The sequence below is a fragment of the Arachis ipaensis genome, chromosome B1 (genome assembly GCF_059453495.1).
Source record: "Arachis ipaensis isolate K30076 ecotype BB chromosome B1, ASM5945349v1, whole genome shotgun sequence".
Taxonomy (NCBI): domain Eukaryota; kingdom Viridiplantae; phylum Streptophyta; class Magnoliopsida; order Fabales; family Fabaceae; genus Arachis; species Arachis ipaensis.
In genome coordinates, this window is record NC_142436.1 from 16,998,860 (window position 1) to 17,022,090 (window position 23,231).

At 28.6% G+C, this 23,231-nt stretch overlaps 1 protein-coding gene and 2 long non-coding RNA genes across 6 annotated transcripts; 1 reads left to right on the forward strand and 2 right to left on the reverse strand.

Moving 5' to 3' along the window:
• The first annotated feature begins 354 nt into the window (after positions 1 to 354).
• LOC107626370 (putative disease resistance protein At5g66900) lies at positions 355 to 13,743 on the forward strand. Its single transcript, XM_016329243.3, has 5 exons — positions 355 to 1,134; positions 7,377 to 7,795; positions 8,758 to 9,119; positions 11,317 to 11,591; positions 12,656 to 13,743. Exons 1-5 carry the CDS (start codon positions 474 to 476, stop codon positions 13,480 to 13,482), a joined length of 2,544 nt encoding a protein of 847 aa, XP_016184729.1. The 5' UTR covers positions 355 to 473; the 3' UTR covers positions 13,483 to 13,743.
• On the reverse strand, positions 7,297 to 10,916 carry LOC107643855 (uncharacterized). Of its 3 annotated transcripts, none has more exons than XR_015902251.1 (3): positions 10,493 to 10,916; positions 9,963 to 10,077; positions 7,297 to 7,816 (listed from the first exon to the last, which is right to left on the reverse strand). It is a non-coding gene; the product is annotated as an uncharacterized LOC107643855 (long non-coding RNA). The 3 variants fall into 3 exon arrangements; XR_015902252.1 differs by having other exon boundaries at positions 7,462 to 7,591; positions 10,493 to 10,632; XR_002363391.2 differs by lacking the exon at positions 7,297 to 7,816 and adding an exon at positions 9,760 to 9,854 and having other exon boundaries at positions 10,493 to 10,869.
• A 2,613-nt stretch (positions 13,744 to 16,356) lies between the features above and the next one.
• LOC148575834 (uncharacterized) lies at positions 16,357 to 19,691 on the reverse strand. 2 transcript variants are annotated; one of them, XR_015902250.1, is made up of 3 exons: positions 19,315 to 19,691; positions 18,785 to 18,899; positions 16,357 to 16,631 (listed from the first exon to the last, which is right to left on the reverse strand). It is a non-coding gene; the product is annotated as an uncharacterized LOC148575834 (long non-coding RNA). The 2 variants fall into 2 exon arrangements; XR_015902249.1 differs by lacking the exon at positions 16,357 to 16,631 and adding an exon at positions 18,582 to 18,676 and having other exon boundaries at positions 19,315 to 19,668.
• Between the last annotated feature and the right edge of the window lie 3,540 nt (positions 19,692 to 23,231).

Genomic DNA, 23,231 nt, shown 5'->3' on the forward strand with positions numbered 1-23,231 from the left:
AAAAAATCATTGTGAGATTTAAAAAAAAAAATCATTGGTGAGTTTTTTGTTTTTTTCTTAATTTAAATCATGTATCATTTTATATATTGATAATAAAAAATTATAAAAATAATATACATATAATATAAATTACAAATTCAATAAATAATTAAGTTCTTATCTTATAATTAAGTTATTATTTGCATTGTTAATTTGTTAAATCATTATCGTGCCATCCCTGATCCTTTTTACTAACGGTACTTTTCACATTCATTCTATAAACCGCGGAGAGGAAAGAAAGTCGTAAGGGACTCGAAAGGTCAGAGGAAACTTCGAATTAATTAAACCGCAGGCGATTAGCTTAACCTTTTATATTGATTACCCTGATTCAAGTTCCAATCTGCCAATTCTCCTTCTATTAACGCATTCCTATAGCTTGTGTTAGTTCCTTCACCCTTTTTTTCTGATCACTTTGAACTTGATCGCCGTTAATAATGGCGCACACAACGCAAATTGCCGTTCTTGCATCGCTACTTCAACAGGCATCGGAGAGCATCCTTGAAATGCTTCAAACGGCAAGAAAGAGCAATCGGAACAGAGGAGTTCTAAGGTCGGTAATCCTCACAGAGTTGACTCCTCTGTTCAACGAGATCAAGCAATACAATTACGACGACGAACACCTTGATCGACAAAGAGAGCAAATCACGGCTCTTATAACAGAAAATGATGATGACGGTGTAAGCCTATGCAATTGCAATTGCTCTTCTTGGTCGCGCTTGTGGGAAAATTGCTTCTCCTGGCTCGTTCGGCATATAAAGAATAATAATAATAATAATAATAATAACAATGATGATGATGATGATTATGATTGTGATTACTTTGATGAAGCTTTGAGGGAGGATTTGAATGAGACGCTTGAGAAGTTGAGAGAGATTATTGAAGTGCTTAAATGTGGCTGTGTTTCGGAAAGGAGGGGGGTATTTGGTGTTCCAGAGAAGCGAGGGTTCACGGTGGGATTGGAGGAGTCAATGAGGAAATTGAAGGCGGAGGTTATGAGGGAGAGGGATGGCGTGTCTGTCATTGTTTTGACCGGCTTGGCTGGTTCTGGGAAGACCACTTTGGCTACCTCGCTCTGTTGGGATCAACAAGTCAAAGGTATGCCATTATTCCTCCTTGCTAATAGCTAGTATCATGAATTGATTGATGATATAGATTGCGTTTGGATTGCAGTTTGCAAACGGGAGTTTATATAAAATTGATTTTGTAAAATTGATTTTGAGGAAAAGTAAGTTTGGGTGATTTATGTTTGGCAATCTTTATATCAAAATTGATTATAGTAAAACAAATATTGTTTGAATTATACTACTCAAAATCACTTTTAGATAAAAAATTACTAAAAGAGACATCAATTTAAATAATTTTTTTATATGTATGCAAAATCAGAATACTAACAAAAATAATATAAAAAATATTTATTATATAAATAAAATAAATACAATAAAAAAAATAAAGAGAGTACTATAAATTTTATAATATCAAACAAAAAGAAAATATTTTATAATTTTTCTAGTACTATTAGTACTCTTTAATTTAGTATTATTTTGGACTATAAATTTTCATTATTTATGGCTTTATTGTTACTTATAATTAATTTTTTATTTATTTTGTCCTTTTTATATGATCATAGATAATTTATATTATACAAAATTTTAATAATAAACGTAGTATATAATAATTATAATTACAAATTTTATAAAGTCATAATAAAAAATAAAAAAATTAATACAAAACAAAAATAGAGTACATCAAAAAATAGAAAAAAATCATACAGATAAGAAATAATAAAAATTCCATAAAATCAACAACATATATCATATCAACAAAAAAATACAATAAAAAGTAAATAAAATTCGTATGAATAAAATCAAATAAAAAATAAAAAAATTTCATACACAACATAAATATAATGCAGGAAATGATAGAAAAAAAAGAATTCATATGAAAAAAATAATAAAAATATCTTTAAAAAAAGGTCAACAACATTTGTCATATGAATAAAAGAAATATAATAAAATAAATAAATAATTATATGAACAAAGTCAAACAAAAATTAAAAAAAGATTTAATAAAAAATATATCTATAAAAAATAGTATAGTAAATAATAAAATTTTTTTATAAAAACATAACATGAGAAATCAGAACACTACACAAATAATATAAAAATATTTATCATATAAATAAAAAAATATAAGTAAAAAATACAATAAAAACATAAAAATTTAAATATGAAAATGAGTATTAAAAATAATAAAAAAATTAAAATATTTAATTTGCTAGTGATTAAAATAAATTTGAACTATTTTAATGAAAAAAAAATTGTAACTAAGAACTATGAAGAAGTAGGAAAAACTATAAAGAATTATTGTGAAGGTAATAGTTAGTGGTATCCTTTTTATAGAAGAAAATGAAGGGTAGGATTGGTAAAAAAGAAATAAAATTTTCACCTAATTTTCCAAAGACAATAAGCAACCATGAACGTGAAACGCAGAAGCTACAAATTTTAGCTTCTCGTAAACGTGCGTTCAGAAGCAGAATCAATTCTGCGTTCAGGAAAATAAAAATGGCCAAACATAAAAGTGAAGCTTTCAAGAAGCTCAAACGTGCTTCTCTCCTCCCCAACGTGTTATCAATTTCCACTCTTGAGGCTACTAGTATAGTATATTATTGAATTATTAAATTAAAAAAATTAAATTAATAATCAAAATTACTGTAATCTAAAAATAATAAATTTTATTAATTTTTTAATATTTTTTATATTAGTTAAAAAATTTAAATACCAATAGAATTTATTATTTTTTATCAGTAATTTTAGTTATTAACCAATTTTTAGCTCATATTTTTAAATATTATTGACTAACTGTTGAACAAAAATAATAAATTTTGCTGACTGTAACCTCAAGTTAGTATTTCATGTAATTTATTTTAAATTTTAAACTATCTGTCTAAAAAAATATTAAGGGTGTTGTTAATAATAAGTATATTAATAAAGACATTTGTTAGAGATATTATAAATACAAAGTTTATATAAAAATAAAAAGTAAAGATTTTTTTATTTTTCATATAGTCAATTAATTTTATTGTGTATATTGCATAAATATCAATATTAATTATATATTTTTATTTATTTAAGAATATATAATATTATCTATCCAGATAATTTCGAATATATAAATAGCTAAAAATTCAAGAATTTAATAACTAATCCAGATAATTTTATTTATCAAAAATATTAAATTATTCAAATAAAAGTATTTAAATTAATAAATACACAAGAAATTAATATTATTGAAGGATTTAAATTAAAGTGATTAAGTGTAGCATAGTTGAAAAGTAATTAATTGATGAAGTTATTTTAATTATTGAATTATTTTAATTAATATGATTAAGTGTAGTATTATTGAATTATTTTAGTTAAAGTGATTATATGTCATCATTTATGTTAATAGTTTTTGATAAAGTTAACTGGGAGATAAGATTGATGAGTTGCTTTTATTTGGGACACAAATTAAAAAAAATTAAAAATAGAATAATATTAAGACTTACTCCAAAACATTTGAGGCAAAAATAATGCTTTGTGCTAATTTATATTATAAATTTTTTTATATTAAGTTATATGATATGTTAAATTAAAGTACTTTTTTAAAGTGATATTTGACCTCATTTACTATAAAAAAATCACCTATTTAACAATATTTTTTAAAATTATATTTAAAAAGTGTAATCTATTCATAAAATAAACTATACTTTTTTCTGTGTTATTTTTTATAGAAAAATAGAAAATATAGTTATAAAGTATTAAAAAAATAGCAAAAGATTGGAATATATATCCTCTGGGACCTGGGCTTAATAAGTCTCTCCTGTATATTGTTGTGAATTTTGAGGGGTTTTTTGACAACGTTATAAATATACTTTTGTAAACACTTATTGAACTTTGGATTATATTGGTTTAATTTTAATGAATTGACTAATATGAAATAATTGACATATTAAATTTAAGATTTAATTTATTTCATCGATCTTTATAATTTTATCAAATTTTTAATTAGATTTTTTTTAATTAAATTTCTATAACATATTAAATCTTGTAATTAAGTTCTTATTAACATTAAACGTTAAAAAATATTTATGAAATATAAATTTACTGATTTACTCATATTTTTTACCTATAAGAAAGTAAAGAAGTTATGATACTCTTTTTTCTATAGGTAAGGTTCACTTTCCTTACCCTCACTTTCTCTATTAACACAAATCTAAAAGCAAATATTTTGTCATAATTAATTTTTAATATGATCAGAAACAGAATTTTTGTTATAACATAATTAATTAATAATAAGTAAAACACATAATCAAAATTTATAATCATAATTTTTTTAACACTAAAATTTTTTTAGCATAATTAGTGAATGTAAATAAAACTAATTTAAAAATAGAAGTAAAAGAAGGATGAAGCAAAAACAGAAGCAGAAGTAAGCAAAACAAAGTAATATGGAGGTCAAATCTGAAATCGAACTTGAGACCGTGAGCACGAGCAGCGACAACAGATGGGAAGGGATGATGTGGCAGTAGTGGCGTCATCCTCCACCACTTCCCTATTTTGTGGCATCCACCCTTCTCTTTTTCTCTCACAACGTGATCTTTCCTTAGTAATCCCTCTCTTATTTTGTCTTTCTCTTTCTTCTATCGTTCTGAATCTCCCTCTTTCTCTCTTTGCGTGGTAGTGGCGGTGATAGAGGACATCTGGTGATTGTGACAGTGGCATTCTCTTTCTCTCTTCTTACTTCTTCCCACCATGGCACCATTGGCGCCACCTTTTTTTTTTACTCCTTCTTTTTCCTCTCTTATTTATCTTCTTCTCATCCTCTCTCTATTAGTGTGAGAGAATGTCGAGAGTTTTTTGGTAATTTAGGAAATAGGAAATATTGTCTTTGAGGTTTTCTTGTTTTATGTGTGGTATATTCGTTTTGTTTAACGTAATATTTCATTAACTCTAACATTTTTGTTACGATAAGGATCGGACTTAATTATAAAATTTAATATGCTATAGGAATCCAATTGAAAAAAAAAAGTATAGAGACTTGATTAAAAATTTAATAAAATTATAAAGACCAGCAGAATAATTAAACTTAAATTTAAAAAAATAAAAAAGAAAAAGAGGGTCATAGTAATAAAGTGTGATATAGGTATATATTTTTGCTTTACAATACCGATAGAAAGATGATAATATTATTCTTATTTTAATAATATCACTCTTTTTTTTAAGGGTTAAGTACGATTTTGGTCTCTAACATAGAGGTCGAAAATTTATTTTGTTTTCGATCTTTTTTTCGCTACAAAATGATCTCGAAGGTTTAACTTAATTTTAAAATTGTCCTTTAGACGAAAATACCCCTCCCCTCTTCTTTTCCAAAAGAAACCAGAAATAGAAGCGGAGAGGCACAAGCAAACGCAAAAACAGAAACAGGCAGAAGTAGAAAGCAGAAGCAGAATAGCAACAATCAAACAACAACAACCAAAAGAACAACAATAACAATAACAATGGATAATGGAATCAGAGCAACAACAAAAGTAGAACTAGAAGCAGAAGCAAAAATAGAAGCAGGCAGAAGCAAAACCAACCAGAAAGGAGGACAGGCTGAGGCGGTGAACTGCGAATCGCGAGGGGAGGAGAGCTGCGGTGATGGTGGCGGATCGCGTGGAAAGGATTGCGGCAGTGGTGGCAACGCCGCGAATTGCGACGAGAACGGCAATGCGGTGGTGGCGGGTTGCAGTGGCGTTCCGTTCCGTTCCTCTCTTCTCTTTCTCTCTCCCTCTGCTCTCTCCTCTCTTGTCGTTAGTGTGAGTGTGTGCAATGGAAGAAAGGAGCAGCGGCGAAGAAGCAGTAATGGTGGCAAGGAGCGGCGGCAGCGTGGAGATTCTCCACCTTCCCTTCCCTTCCCCCTTCCCCATCTTCCCTGGAAACAACACCCCCTCCTCCAAAGCGCGACCTTCCCTCCCCATTTTTCCGTTTTCTTTTTTTATTATTATTATTTTATTTTTAGGGATAATTTGGTAATAAAATAAAAAATATGGGAAAAATGACGATTTTAAAATTAACCTAAACCTTCGGAATTATTTTATAGCGAAAAAAATGTGGAGATGAAATAAATTTTCAGTCTCTACGTTAAGGACCAAAATCGTATTTAACTCTTTTTTTATTTTATATAACACAAAAAAAATTATAAAAGAATGATATTATAAAAATTAAAAGTGATATTATCATATTCTAAAAATACTATTCCCTAGCTATGTTTAATGCTTTTAGTAGAAGTTTTGATTAGAGTTGGTAACAAAAAAAAAAAAAAAAAATCATATTTCGCACACATGGGACGGATCTAAGGGAGGACAAGCATAGGTTTCGCTCTTCTCCCTAATTTTTCTGAACAAAAATTAATAATTTTAAGCGTATAAAGTTATTATATAATTTTATTTTCTATTTAAAAAATAAAATGAGTAATTGTTTTATATAAATAATTAAACTATTAAACTAAAAAATTAGTAACAATCCTTAAATTAATAAAAATATTATTCTCAATCACTTTTCAATAAAATACATTTTCAAAATTTTAAATATTTAAACTGCTTTTTTTCTCTTTTTAATTTTTTTTTCTTAATTTTTACACCTTTTATCATATAAAAATATTTTAATATTATAATAACATCAACATCTAATTAGGTGTTAAAAAAAATCTTTATATATTATAGTACTTACATGAAATGAATTTTTTTAAAATTTATTTATTTTTCTCAAAATAATAAAATTATGGCATATTAAATAAATTCATTAAAACGATTATATTTTATATATTTTATTTACTAATATATTTTAAATTCATATAATAAAATTATTAGAATAATTTATTTTTGTTATTTTATGTCATTTTTTTATAATATGAAGCATAAAAATATAACTTTATGTTACAATAATACTCAATAAAATAAACTAATTAAAAAATAGATAATTTTTGTATTTTATTAAATCTAAAATAAAAAAATTTATAAGAATTAAGATAACTTTTTATATAATAAGCATTTATTGACATTTTTTAATTAAAAAAACTACTAATCATAATTATAAAAATTAAGATAACTTTTTTATATAACAAATACTTATTAATATTTTTTAATTAAAAGATACTAATTATAATTATATATATTACTAAATATACAATATTATATTTAATTATACAATACTTTAATTTTAGCTACACACCTAAATAAAAATGAAGCTATATATGCATTTTAATTTGAAATGATGATATATACAAGATTCTTAAACAGATCTCTTTCGTTTCCTTAGGTAAATTCAAGGAAAATATCTTATTCATCACATGCTCGAAAACATTCAAGATAAAGATAATTGTAGAGAGACTCTTTGAACACTGTGGATATCGAGTGCCAGAGTTTCAAAGCGAAGAAGATGCAATTAACCGAATGGGAGTTTTGCTGAGGCATATTGGAAAAAGTAGTCCAATGTTGTTGGTCCTTGATGATGTTTGGCCTGGTTCAGAATCCCTTGTTGAGAAATTCAAAATACAAACATCATCAGATTACAAGATTCTGGTTACTTCAAGGGTTGCATATCCTAGATTTGGCACCCCATGTATCGTCTTAGAACCACTCAATCATGAAGATGCATTAACACTTTTCAGTCACTTTGCCCAATTGGAAGATAACTACTACTCAATTTTCCAAAATGATGAAGATATTCTCCAAAAGGTGAGTATTCTTACTTTCTCCCTACAGTTTAACATTTATCTTATTTAGGTGCTGTAATACATTGACAACTCACTCTATGAAAAAATAAAATTATATTCAGATATGAAGAGTTTTGAATATATACATCAGAATACATTCTTGTGTACAAATACGTACACTAAAACAAAAGATGGTAGGACCAACGAACAAGTAATTGCTTCTCGAATAAAGTTAGCTAACACCCTTTTATTATTAGCATTCCTTTCCCATTTTTCCCTATAATTACATTTACTAATAAACAGTACTCTTTCTGTTTTAATATTTTTGTGACTTTAAGATTAAAATTTAATTTTGATGCAATGTTATTATAAAACAATTTTAACATTATCTCAGCAAAAATAACTACATTTTTCATTAACCGTGTGAGTAGTCATAAAAAATCGATATGATTGAATAACTGTATTAAACGTTTTACACTTATAGTGCATCAAAATTAAACTTTTAAGGTTATAGTGCATTCAAATCTAATATATTTTGATATAATATGTGTTTAGATATATTGAGTAATGGTTAAGGTGTTTTATGAATAAAAGTTGGATACCAAATAAAATATTTATTTATTAAATCATTTTTATTAATAGTAATTTATAGTAATTAGTAATTAATTAATGATAATAAAAAATACTATTCATATATTAAAATTAACTACTAAAATCAGTCACTATATATTTGTGTATAAATATATATAGTAGTTAAATTTATTTTTAATGTGTATTTTGTATTCTAATATATATTCTATTCTGGTGGCTAAATAATTTTAATTTATACCTACCATAGTTGATAGTAATAGAGGCTTAAATGTGAGTTGTTAATTTTGAGCTTTCTAAAAAAGACCATGGTGATTGGCAGATTACTTGCTTCTTAAGGTGCTTGATTCATGTCTTGTTAGTTACTAATTAAATTTTCTTGCACTGAAAATGCAGGTTGTAAGAGGTTGCAAGGGTTCACCTCTTGCGATTACTGTGATTGGTAGATCAATAAGAACTCAACCTTATGAATTTTGGCTCAAGATGGTAGAGAAATTGTCACAGGGTCGTTTTATATTTGATTCGAGTGAGGAATTACTAAAATGCCTCGAAAATATTTTGGAAATTTTAGAGGATAAGCCTATCATAAAGGAGTGCTTCATGGACCTAGGGCTATTTCCCGAAGATCAAAGAATCCCTGTTACTGTTCTCTTGGATATATGGACTGAGTTGTATGGAATGGATGATGATGGCATAGAGGCAATGACTATTATCAACACATTAAACTCTATGAATTTGGCTAATGTCTTAGTTTCAAGGTACAAATTAAATTCTTCAATCCAGTTTATATAAATTTTATGGCACGGTGAATAGGGTGATTGCTCCAGAGTGGGAATTTTATATTAGAGAAAAAAAATAAACAAATGACATATAATTTAGTTATTTTTTTAACAAAATACATACATGTAAGACAATAACCAAGGTTGCGAGAACCGGACCGGTCAATAAACCGGTGAGGTCACTGGTTCAATGGTTCACTGGTTCGACCGAGGTTGAACCGGGGTTCAACCGGTTTAATTAAATATTAAATAAAATTATTAAACTTAATAAAATTCAATAATTTATAACTTAATAAAATTTAATATTTTACATAATAAATTATCCATTACTTAAGATTAGAGGTTCACAAACAACTTCAAACATCAAAGTTTATAACTAAACAAAAAATAAAACGTACATAATGACAAACCCATAGTGTTCTACATTCAAAAGATACAATTACTAGCAAATTTTCAACTAATCAAAGGTGCAACTCATCAAAAATCATAATTATCATTAACAGGATCAAAGACAAGGAAAACCACCTGATGAGACAATATGATTAACCTCTTAATACATTAACAGGATCAAATAACATAAGGATATGATTAGGCTTACCAATCTAGAGTACTTGGATTATGAATCATCGGCGAGTGTAGATTTATTACCGTACGTAGATTTATTTGAGTTATAAGCACAATTATGACACAATTTATGTTTGATAAAGCTCCCTTCTGCCATTGATTAATATTTAGACAGTAATGGTTAACAAAGCACCAGGTGCATGTGCATTAGCTGAGATAAGTTTTACTCTTTACAATTAGAAAGTTAGACATTCGTACCTGTTTTAGTGCCAATGCAATTCAGCACTCTGAGGTAACTAAATAGTTTTCCTCAACATCTGCAGTATGGCTTCTGAGTCTCTTATTTCCTGGCTTTCTTGTGATTCATCAAGCCCTTGAAAGAAATCAGCATTAGTGTAAGTTCTAATTCCAGGACCATGTCCTCCACTATTAACCAAACCACTGATCTAATTTCAAGTACAAACTCTTTCAAACCCACCTAGCAGGCTAGCACCTACTACATAAGCAAATCACCAAGGTGGTGATCAACCAAATACCATGAATAAACAGAGTACACCACTTTGTGCATACAGAAATAAACCATGAACAGAATCAAAACATGAACAGAGTAAACAGAATTCACAGGAACATGAACAGAATCAGAATCAGAATCAGAACATGATCAACCAAATACCATGAATAAACAGAATACACCAACGAACATGAACAGAGAGCAACATGTTTTCTGTGATAGAGAAGAACAGGAACAAGAACAGAACCATGAACGGAGGTGGAAGGAAGAGTATTACCGGCGAGCTGGGCGAGGTGGAGAGTTGGGCGATGACGGTGGAGGTGGGGAGCTGGGCGACGGTGATGGAGGAGAGCTCGGCGACGACAGTGGAGGTGGAGAGCTGGGCGACGACGGTGGAGGTGGGAAGCTGGGCGACGGCGATGGAGGAGAGGTGCGACGGTGGAGGTGGCGAGCTGGGGGACTACGATGGAGGACCGGAGCTCTGCGACGGCGATGGAAGAGAGGTGCGACGGCGATGAGTGGCTGTGGCCTGTCGGAGGGTGAGAGGGTGAGAGAAACTGAGTGGCTGAAGAGGGTGAGACGGTGATGAAGAGGCTGAAGAGGGTGAGAGGCTGTGGCTGTGGGTGGCTATGGACACTGTGGGGAAAGGGAACTGGGGAAGAAAGGGGAAAGAAAGGGGGGGTATCAGATTAGGGTTAGTCGCGAGCGTTTTTCTTTTTTTTTTTTTTTAAAAAAATGCCAAAACGACGTCGTTTGGCTTATGAATTCGCAAACCATTGAACCGCAAAAAAACCGGACGGTTCTTCCGGTTCGCCGGTTAACCGCCGGTTCGACCGGTTTTTGGCCGGTTTTTTGCCAGGCGGTTATTAGTGTTACCCGGACCGGTTAGGTGACCGGTTCCTGGTTTTTCCGGTTGAACCGGCCGGTCCGGTCCGGTTTTCAGAACCATGACAATAACTAATATGTCAATTTATAATTTAGTATTTAAAATTTAGCTATCACGATATTCTTTAGCATTGCTTGTTAACAATAGTATACGTTTGAATCATATAAAGGATTTTGTGTCTCTAAAATATTTGTTTCTGTTCATTTCTCAACCAGGAAAAATGCTTGCGACGTTGAAAACTATTACTACAACAACCACTTCATCGTGGTGCATGATCTTCTAAGAGAACTTGCAATTTATGAGGACAATCAAGAAGCAACAGAACATAGACACAGAATGAGCATTGGCATGAACGAACAGAATGGCGAATTTGGGCTTGGGGAGAAGCAGCGAGGCATCATTGCTGAAATCTTTTCAAAATGTTTGAGATGGTGTATTAATAAACAGATGCCGCAACAAATCCATGCACGCACTTTGTCAATAACAATTGGTTAGTTATTCTACACCTTTCTTTCAAAACTAAGAAGCATGAATATATGCCAATGAGTTATATTTCAAATGGCATAGTCTCTCCCCATACAGCCATACTCAATTAAAAGGTTGCGGGTTTGAGTCTCCTATCTTTGATAAAAAAAAAAAAGCATGAATATATAATTAGTGGTGTGAGATTTGTTTTTATTCTTTTTTATTTTATTAAAAATATCACAACCTTATAGTTATATAAGTATTATAATACTTTCCTAAAAATAATATTTTAAATGTCTATATATGATATTTTAACCAATTATGATTCACCAAGTTAAGTTTGTTTTCAAATTCAATTACTTTTATCTCATGATTTTTTAATTTTATATATGAATAATGTTAGGTAATTAATTTTTTTCTACCAATATTAATTATTTTATTTATCTTACATTCTAGACCTTACATAATATATATTTAACTCTAAATTTTAAATCATAAATCTAAATACTAAAATTAGTTAATATAAATTAATTAAAAATTAGTTTTTTATAATTTCTCATAATATGTTCATATTAATACTCATCATCTTAGTATGTGTTGTGCAATGAAGAGTATATATATATATATATATATATATATATATATATATATATATATATATATATATATATATATATATATATATATATATATTAAATAGTCATTTTTTTACCTAAAATATTTAGATTTTGATAAAATAAACTCCAAAAAATAGTAACGATAAAATAATCCTTAAAAGATATATTTTATTCCACAAAATAATCTAAATATTTGGTAAATAGTTAATTTGATCAGTTAAGTGTCAATTATTTATAAAATTACTAATATACTTCTGGATAAATAATTGATGGTTCACTGAGTAAATTAATTGTTGACTACAATGTTTGGTCATTTTGTCTAATAAAATATATCTTGTAAGAATCATTTTGTTGTTAATATTTTTTAGAGTTTATTTTGTTAAAATCTAAATCTTTTGGATGTGTCTATAAAGTAAGAATTTTTTGAATATTTAAAAACACTTAATTCACAAATCATGGGTTGCATTTTCAGATGAAACTTGGCCTTCTTATTGGTCCAATATGCAAACGGCTGACGTTGAAGTTCTGATTTTCCATCTTCGAGCTAAGTTCTTCTCTTTTCCAATGTTCATGGAGAAAATGAGTAAACTGAAAGTTCTCATAGTAACAAATTATGGCTTCTATCCTTCTGAGCTCAACAATTTCAAGCTACTTGATTCCTTACCAAGCCTGAAAAGAATAAGACTAGAGAGAATTTCTGTTCCTTCCTTTGGCCAGTTAAAGAGTCTAAGGAAACTATCCCTCTACATGTGTCATACAAGTCATGCTTTCGAATTTGGTAACTTCAAATTTTCAGAAGCATGTCCAAATCTAGTAGAGTTGAACATTGATTACAGCAAAGATATGGTTGGCTTGCCTAATGGAATCTGCGAAATTCCGTCGCTGAAGAAGCTCTGTGTCACTAATTGCCACAAGCTCTGTTCATTGCCGAAAGAAATTGGAAATCTGAAGAATTTGGAAATCTTGAGGCTCAATTCTTGCACTGATTTGCAAGGATTACCAGAATCCATTGGAATGCTTTCGAATCTGCGACTTCTGGACATATCCAACTGCATAAGCCTTCCAAATTTACCTGAAGAAATTAGTAATCTGTCTGGTCTAAGGAAGCTGTACATGACGAGTTGCGCGAACTGCGAGTTGCCGTCTTTAGTCTCGAATCTTGAGAATTTGAAGGTGACATGTGACGAAGAAACAGCTACTTTATGGGAAGCTTTCATAACATTGATTCCTAATCTAAGGATAGAGGTGCCTCAAGTTGATGTTAACTTAAATTGGCTTCACACAGTTAGCTATTGCTAATGTATGTTTCGTTGAAACTCGGAATAAGAGAAAGCTTTGCCAGCATTAATAATGGTGGCGAAGTTCTTCCAGTTATGAAAAATGAGAGAAGGTTGTTGAAAGTTCAAGAACTTACTGTATTGTAATAGGCACTACTATAGAATCTTCATTCCTATACAGCAAGGAATGGGAGGTTATATATAGATCGAAACCCTTTGAATTTGGTACGGCCTTGCTCTCTGGATTATTATAACCTGGCTTTTATATGGTTGATGGTTTTAATAAGGTGCAGATTTTAAATTGTTCGGAAGGGATAATGAAGACTACGGCGGGTAAATACGATATTTGATAATTTAAGTAAGCCTTGGCAAAGGCGGAAATAAATAAATAAAGTCCTTTATCAATGATAGAGGGCCATCATATACATGAGGAATGATGTGTATAGGGATGGCAACGGGCAGGGCGAGGCGGAAGATGCCTTCTTGCTTCCCGTTTTTGCTCCCATACTCTCTGTTCTCACCCTGATTGCCTCCTATCTCCATTTTTCATAGGAATTTTCTGCTGAACCATTTCTCATCTCTTTATATTAATAATTTATATAAAAATTTTAAATAAAAAATTTAAAAATTATAAAATATTATTACAACATATAAATAAAATATTATCAAAGATTATAAATTTAAAATATAAAATCACACACCATAATTACAAAAAATAAAAATAAAAAATTTAGGATAACACACTATTAGTGTTATGAAAAATAAAAAAAAAGACATTTTTAATATATATATATATATATATATATATATTATTATGTAAAATGACGAAAAAATTTATATTAAAAATAAATTATTAAAATAATTAAATAAATTTAATAATTTAGAGATTAACGGGACAAGAATTTTTGTACCTGTTTCGGGAAACTATCCCTATTTTTATAAAAAAAAAATTTTGTCTTGGGGTCTTCATTTGTGGGATTCTCACTTTTTAGAAAGTTTTGCCATCTCTAATAATATAAGATCATAATTTATTATTTTTAACTATTAATTAATCGTTAATATTTAAAAATATAGACTAAAATATATTATTAAATTATTAGACTAAAAAAATTAAATTAATAATTAAAAGTAATAATTAAAAATAATAAATTTTGATAATTTTTTAATATTTTTTTGTATATATATGATGATAATAATAATAATAATAATAATAATAATAATAATAATAATAATAATAATAATAATAATAATAATAATAATAATAATAATAATCAATGAGTTATACCTCAAATGACATAGATTCAGTTTGGAAAACAACTTAATTAAGTTACTTTTGAAAAAATAACTTAAGTAATAAATGACTATATTAAAAGTAACTTATAAATAAGTTATTTTGTGTTTGGGTTTTTAGTTTTAAAAGTGTTTATTTTATAAAAATGTGATAAAAAATAGTAGTATTATGAGAGGAATCATTTTTCTAACTTATCTGTAAGCTCCTAAATAGCTTCTTAGAAAGCTGCAATTTGGTTTTGAAAATTGCACCAGACATTAATACTACTACTTTTCATAAGTCAAAACTCAAAAACTAAAAAAAGTTACTTTTAAAGCTTCCCAAACATACTCATAGTCTTCCCATTCTCAATTAAAAAGTTGCGAGTTCGAGTCTCTTATCTTTGATAAAATAATAATAATAATAATATAGAGAAAAGCTCATTTTAGTTGACACTATTTAAAGATAAAAATATGTCAATTTAATATTATATCACAGTAAATAATCAAATAAATATTTTAAATTCTAACATTTATATATTCTTCTATATGAAAGTCAATTTAATTAACTATGAAAAACTGAAAATATCTTTTTGAATAGTATTTGCAAAAAGACTAAAATAATTTTTTAATGTTTTGAAAAAATAACCTTTTAAGATTCGGTTTTAGAAAAACTACACTACATTTTTTTAGTTAAATATTGTTTAATTGTTTTAAGAATTAAAATTTGAATTGAATTTTAAAATTAAAATATCGACACAATTCATTGTAAGGGGTTAAATGTTCTTTTAGTATTTAACTATTTATTTTTAAGAATTTTAAAATATCTTTGTAATGTATTTTTAAAAAAATAAAAATTAAATTAACTTTTCAATGTTAAATTTAAAAATATTAAAATACTTATATAATTAATAAAAATTATTTGATCGGCTTAAAAAATAGGAATTTTAATTTTACATTAAAAGATTAAAATATTTTTATAACTAATATTTGAATAAATACCAAAAATACACCTAAATTTTGTTATAGCCAATTAAAATATTCTTAAATTTTGTTATCAACACAAATATCTATAGGGAACCAATGACCTAAGCATACAATGTGCACAATGAAAGTTTAGAAAGTATTAGAGATATGGTTATTAGTGTTACATCATCCTGTCAAATTATGCTTTTGGGATGAGTGGTTTTAAAATATGGTATTAGAGTTTTAGATCCGGAAGTTCGAATCTTGGTCTCTTCTTTTAAATTATTTAAAAACGTCAAAAACTCTTTTTGCTATCTGCACGGGCTTCTACTCTTTGCTATTGTGCCGCCGTCCCCTATTCTCAACTGCGCCACCAAACTCTTCTTCTCATTCTGCCCATCACCGTAGCACCAGCACCATGATGCTTCCATCACACCACAACGCGACCACTTCTTCTCTGCACTGCAAGTCCTGATCCACCACTTCGCTGCCATTCTTTTCTTCTCATCTCCCCTTGCTTTGCTTTAATCTTGGCTTTGGTTAATTTATTTTCTAATTTTCGTTTTCTATATCAATATATCTGAGTTATATTTGCAAATTTCTTCAGTTACTTTGATAAAATAATTATAGCTGCAGCTGTAAGTGCATTTTAAAAGTATGGTTCACCAAAATAAAATGCCAACTCTCTGGACAAACTGCTGTACAGCCTGTACATACATTTATATATGACTGGTTATAAAATAATTCTTTAAAGAATATGCAAAATCCTTATTTTATTTTACTTAACTTTAATTTCTCTACTGCTGCACATTATAATTCTAGCATGGGTCTTCGAGATAATTTGACAATTGGATCAAGAAGAGCACAAGTAGTTGCACTTGCTCGTAAAATGGTTGGTGGCGGCCTGCCAATGATGCCTCACTTCATCTTTGTAGTCTGCATATGTGATAACTTATAAGCATTCCATTCTTATTTCAAATCACCATTTCCAGTTAGTAATTATAGATTCATATATATTTATCTATTTTTATTATATAAAAATTAAAACTAAATTATTTTATAAGCTTATATATTATATAGTTACTTTTTATCAGCTATTTTGAATAGGTGGTAATCACTAAAAAATTTTTCTTTTCATTATTCTATAAATATGTGACATTATAAATTCTTCTTTTATTCAAAAAAATATTTCATTAATCAATACTCTTAATTAATTGAATTTACTATGAATCATTAAGTATTTTAATTATAAAATAACGGTTAAATACAATTAATATCTATATTAAAATTATAAATAATATAATAATAATTTTCAGTTATAAATATTCAAATTGCATATTATTAACGTCTACTTAAATATATAATCAACAATACTCTTATTATTATTACAGTATTATATATTTTATCTATCTCATAATCTCTTCCACAAATTGTCAAAAAATTCTTCAACCATTTTTAACTTTAGTACAAGATCAAAATTACAATATAGAGCATCATTTAGCAAATAGACCAATATTTATATTTACTTTATAAGTTTGTTTAATACTATTTGTATAAAATAATCTAATGCCATAATACTAAAAAAATAGCTAAATAAATTACATATAACGAACTTTGTTATTATATGACTGTGCAAAAAAAAAAAATTACATATGACGAATTTTGTTTTTATGTGACTGTGCAAAAAAGAAAAATACAATTTACAAATTTAAATATTTACTAAAGCAAATACTTCAATATATATATATAAAATATAGATTGCTAAATCAGTTTTTATTATATTAACATAGAATTTATTACGATATAATTCTTTATTTTAAGAGTTATATAAATTATCTTATAATTAATTATAAAATAAAAATGTATTTATTATTTTAATTATCTAAAAAACTAAAAACACAAAATTTATAATCTTAGTTTCTCTGCACATTGCTTCGGTGTAAATGTAGTTATTAATTATTTTATTAACTTCCACAGTAGGTCTTAGTTAAACTGTTAATGATTTTGATTTAAAAAAAAAAACAAGAACTGTGATTATTGCACTTTTCATATGAACTATGCACTATACCCACAGAATATCAGAGTTCATTTTAAGGGATCAAAATATCCTTTTATAATTAATTTTAAAAGACTAAAGTACTTCTATGGTTAATTTTTAAAATAAAGACTAAAATATTTTTTTATGATTAATTTGAAAAAAGATTAAAATACTCTTATAAGATTATTAATAAAGATTATTTGATTATATCAGAAACCAAACATTTGAATTTAATATTAAAATACTAAAATTTTCTTTTATTTTGTTAATTTAAAAAATAAAACTAAAATATCTTGTTAGGATCTATTTTAAAAAGACTAAAAGATCCTAATTAATAAGATTAATTAAGATCGTTTGATTGTATCATGCAAGGTTGCGAGAACCGGACCGGTCAATAAACCGGTGAGGTCACTGGTTCAATGGTTCACTGGTTCGACCGAGGTTGAACCGGGGTTCAACCGGTTTAATTAAATATTAAATAAAATTATTAAACTTAATAAAATTCAATAATTTATAACTTAATAAAATTTAATATTTTACATAATAAATTATCCATTACTTAAGATTAGAGGTTCACAAACAACTTCAAACATCAAAGTTTATAACTAAACAAAAAATAAAACGTACATAATGACAAACCCATAGTGTTCTACATTCAAAAGATACAATTACTAGCAAATTTTCAACTAATCAAAGGTGCAACTCATCAAAAATCATAATTATCATTAACAGGATCAAAGACAAGGAAAACCACCTGATGAGACAATATGATTAACCTCTTAATACATTAACAGGATCAAATAACATAAGGATATGATTAGGCTTACCAATCTAGAGTACTTGGATTATGAATCATCGGCGAGTGTAGATTTATTACCGTACGTAGATTTATTTGAGTTATAAGCACAATTATGACACAATTTATGTTTGATAAAGCTCCCTTCTGCCATTGATTAATATTTAGACAGTAATGGTTAACAAAGCACCAGGTGCATGTGCATTAGCTGAGATAAGTTTTACTCTTTACAATTAGAAAGTTAGACATTCGTACCTGTTTTAGTGCCAATGCAATTCAGCACTCTGAGGTAACTAAATAGTTTTCCTCAACATCTGCAGTATGGCTTCTGAGTCTCTTATTTCCTGGCTTTCTTGTGATTCATCAAGCCCTTGAAAGAAATCAGCATTAGTGTAAGTTCTAATTCCAGGACCATGTCCTCCACTATTAACCAAACCACTGATCTAATTTCAAGTACAAACTCTTTCAAACCCACCTAGCAGGCTAGCACCTACTACATAAGCAAATCACCAAGGTGGTGATCAACCAAATACCATGAATAAACAGAGTACACCACTTTGTGCATACAGAAATAAACCATGAACAGAATCAAAACATGAACAGAGTAAACAGAATTCACAGGAACATGAACAGAATCAGAATCAGAATCAGAACATGATCAACCAAATACCATGAATAAACAGAATACACCAACGAACATGAACAGAGAGCAACATGTTTTCTGTGATAGAGAAGAACAGGAACAAGAACAGAACCATGAACGGAGGTGGAAGGAAGAGTATTACCGGCGAGCTGGGCGAGGTGGAGAGTTGGGCGATGACGGTGGAGGTGGGGAGCTGGGCGACGGTGATGGAGGAGAGCTCGGCGACGACAGTGGAGGTGGAGAGCTGGGCGACGACGGTGGAGGTGGGAAGCTGGGCGACGGCGATGGAGGAGAGGTGCGACGGTGGAGGTGGCGAGCTGGGGGACTACGATGGAGGACCGGAGCTCTGCGACGGCGATGGAAGAGAGGTGCGACGGCGATGAGTGGCTGTGGCCTGTCGGAGGGTGAGAGGGTGAGAGAAACTGAGTGGCTGAAGAGGGTGAGACGGTGATGAAGAGGCTGAAGAGGGTGAGAGGCTGTGGCTGTGGGTGGCTATGGACACTGTGGGGAAAGGGAACTGGGGAAGAAAGGGGAAAGAAAGGGGGGGTATCAGATTAGGGTTAGTCGCGAGCGTTTTTCTTTTTTTTTTTTTTTAAAAAAATGCCAAAACGACGTCGTTTGGCTTATGAATTCGCAAACCATTGAACCGCAAAAAAACCGGACGGTTCTTCCGGTTCGCCGGTTAACCGCCGGTTCGACCGGTTTTTGGCCGGTTTTTTGCCAGGCGGTTATTAGTGTTACCCGGACCGGTTAGGTGACCGGTTCCTGGTTTTTCCGGTTGAACCGGCCGGTCCGGTCCGGTTTTCAGAACCATGGTATCATGTTAAGGTCGTTTAATTATATTAAAATCTTGAATTGATCTTAGAAAGACTAAAATAAAATACCTTTGTAATTAGTTTGAAAAGATTAAATGGCCTCTTTAAAATTTAGGTTGTTAATCATATTATAAATTTAGAATATGAATTTGATTTAAAGACACTAAAATACCCTCAAAATGATATTTAAAAAACCAAAATAAAAAGGATTCATCATAAAAGATTAACTAAAATAACTTTTTGATGAGTTGAAGTTGTTTAATTGTATTAGAAAGCAGAAGTATATATGACTTTGATTTAATAAGAGTAAAATACTCATTTAGTTAATTTCAAAAAGTTAAATCTAGGATTTGTTTAAAATTATTTGAACACCCTTCAAATATTAAGTTTGATTAGTTGTATTAAAAATTTGATTTTGATTTAAAAAATAAATAAATATAACTTTTTTCTTAATTTAAAAAGATGAAAATATCCTTTAAAGTTATGTTGTTTATTTCGTGCATTCACACAAATATTATTAGTATAACAATCAAAGTACTTTAATATCATAATTATTATTGATTTGAAATTTTAAGGTATGTATAAAGTTTAATGTATCTTGTGCAATTTTTTTAATTTTCGCAAGTCTTTTTAGGCAAAGTCTTTATTCAAATTGGATATCCATCAATCTAAAAACTTTAGATATTATCATCACTTTTTTAAGTAAAATTCAGATTACACTAATCTAACCTAAAAATATATTCCATCGTCCTTAAATCTTCTCATGACTAAAAATCACTATTAAATCAAATTATAATGAAATACTAATGAGTTCTTGGACTCATAGTATAAGCCAAGTAGATGAAGAATTCTCAAAATTATCAATTAAACTGACAACTTTTTTTTAGATCGCTACAAGAAAAATATTGAGTATCATTAGAAAAACAAATAAAATAGTACATGATTTATTGTCGAATTTTGCGTCAGAATTTATTCGATGGGATAAATCTCGTCGGTAATAAATTACCGTCAAATTTATGCATCCAACGGTAATTTGTGTCGGATTTAACAGCGGAATATGGATATCAAGAAAATAAAATCTGTTGTAACTTACCGTAAAAAAATTTTCGACAATAACATTGGCGTTAAAGCATATGGTTTCGTGCCACTTTACCAGCAAATAAGTAGATTAATCTGACGGTAAAAACCGACGAAAATATTTTTCTAATTTTTTTTTGAAAAATGAGCTGGGTTGTTGTCGTCGGTATATTTTGACGGTAATTTCGGCGATAGAATTTCTTTTAATAATTTTTTTCGTCCATCTATAATGTACCCCGATAATTAATAATTAAAATAATGCTTTAAATCTGATATGAAGTATCATATATACAAATTAAAAATTCTTTTCAAGAGCCATGCTCTATTATTCTAAAAATTTGTTTGGTTGTTGAAAAAGCCATGCTCTATTATTCTAAAAATTATTACTTTTACTTTTTTCATATTTTAAACTATAGACAAAGAAGAATATATACATGGATTATGAGCATTTGTTTTCTGATGTTGGGATCTCCTTTTTTGATGTTCAATTTACTTATGGTATATTTTCTGTTCCATCAAACTTTAAAAGCAATCTTGAAAAAAAATTTAAAATGGTCATGATTTAAAAGTTAGTTTCATAATGATCTTAGGCATTCGATTTCCTATATTTGAAATCAAGATTAAACATTAACATAATAAAAGGAGATTTAATCCCACAATCGATGCAACGTGCAAAAAATTATGTTTGTGTATCTGATTTTAATTTTTTGTATTATATTTAGATACATTGGAGATGAGCAACTTCCAGTAAAGTATAGAAAGCTAAACAAAGATGGAGAATTCGTAAAGATGAATGTTGTTACTAAAAAAAAGTGAGTCCAACAGCTAAATATATTATGAAGTTTTTAGTTACTGAAGTAGGTCTCATGTGTTATTATTGTCCTATATTTCTTTATTTAGTTTTTCATTCAAAACATTGTATCATTGGAATGTGTAACTCTCTTGACCTAGGATTCCTCTCTTGAATTAGTGCAGGTAAGAGAGTTTGTTTTCTGCACTCAAACAGGAATGAGGTACTTAAAATCCTTCATGTTTCTTTCCTAATTTTTTCTTTCTTATGCCAAAAAAATAGGTGACTCCTCATTTTATTTAGTTTTTTTTTTTTTTTTAGTTTTCTAGAATTTTTGTTTGTGCTGCAAAACATTTGCAACTTTTGTGATTGTGATTTAGATTATAAGTATGTAATGATACTAATGAAAGTGAAGATCTTGTCTTGGTTGTGAAAGGACTATGTTATTGGTTTCACAAGCATAAGAATAAGAGGAAAAAGGTGGCATAGAAGCAGTTTTAAGGGGAAAAAACAACGAAAAACATAAAAAGGTCATACATATGTATAGTCCATTTTCCTTTCAATTCTTTATGCTACATTTTAATGCGAATTTGTGCATTTTCTTTAAGGCATCGCTAGAGATTGAGGTGACTTCCATTATTTTTCAACTTTTTGTTTTTTTCAAAATTTGTTTCTGCTTAAGTTGAAACAAATTTTTAATATCAAAATTCTGTGTCTCTCTGAGAATTTTATTTTATTATTTGGTAAATAAAATCTCGTGAGAGTTTGTTTTTATTGATTTTTGGCATGATATTGTTATTTATTTTATTTTCATTGATGATGCTAAATTAGCTTTCTATTTGAATTATTGATGCCCTATTTCTTTTTGGGTATTTAACGAAATAAATAATTGTGTTGTTTTTTTTTTTCATTATTTGCTTCGCACTAGAACTCTTAACTCTTGTTTTTCTAACTTTTAAATGATACATTTTTATGTATTTAATTTTAAAAAGTTTATGTGGTAAAAAGTAAAAAATTCTATAAAAATCAATTCAATGTGCTTTCTTTCTAGTAACCGTAAAAGATCTCATCTTTGCATTTTTATCTTCTCCTTTTATATCACTTATTTTTTTATTTTTTCATTTGTTATTATTGTTAATTTTTTATTTTTTCGCATGTTAATGGGTAGGTGAAAAACGTCAAGGTATTGCTGGAGGTTGAGGTGAGTTTCATTATTTTCTAGCTTTTTGTTTTTTCCAAAATTTTATTATACTTAGATGGGAGAAAATTTTTAATTTAAAAATTCTATGTCTCCCTAAGAGTTTTATTTTATTATTTGATAAACAAAATTTTGTGAGAGTTTGCTGTTATTGATTTTTGGTATGGTATTGTTGGTTG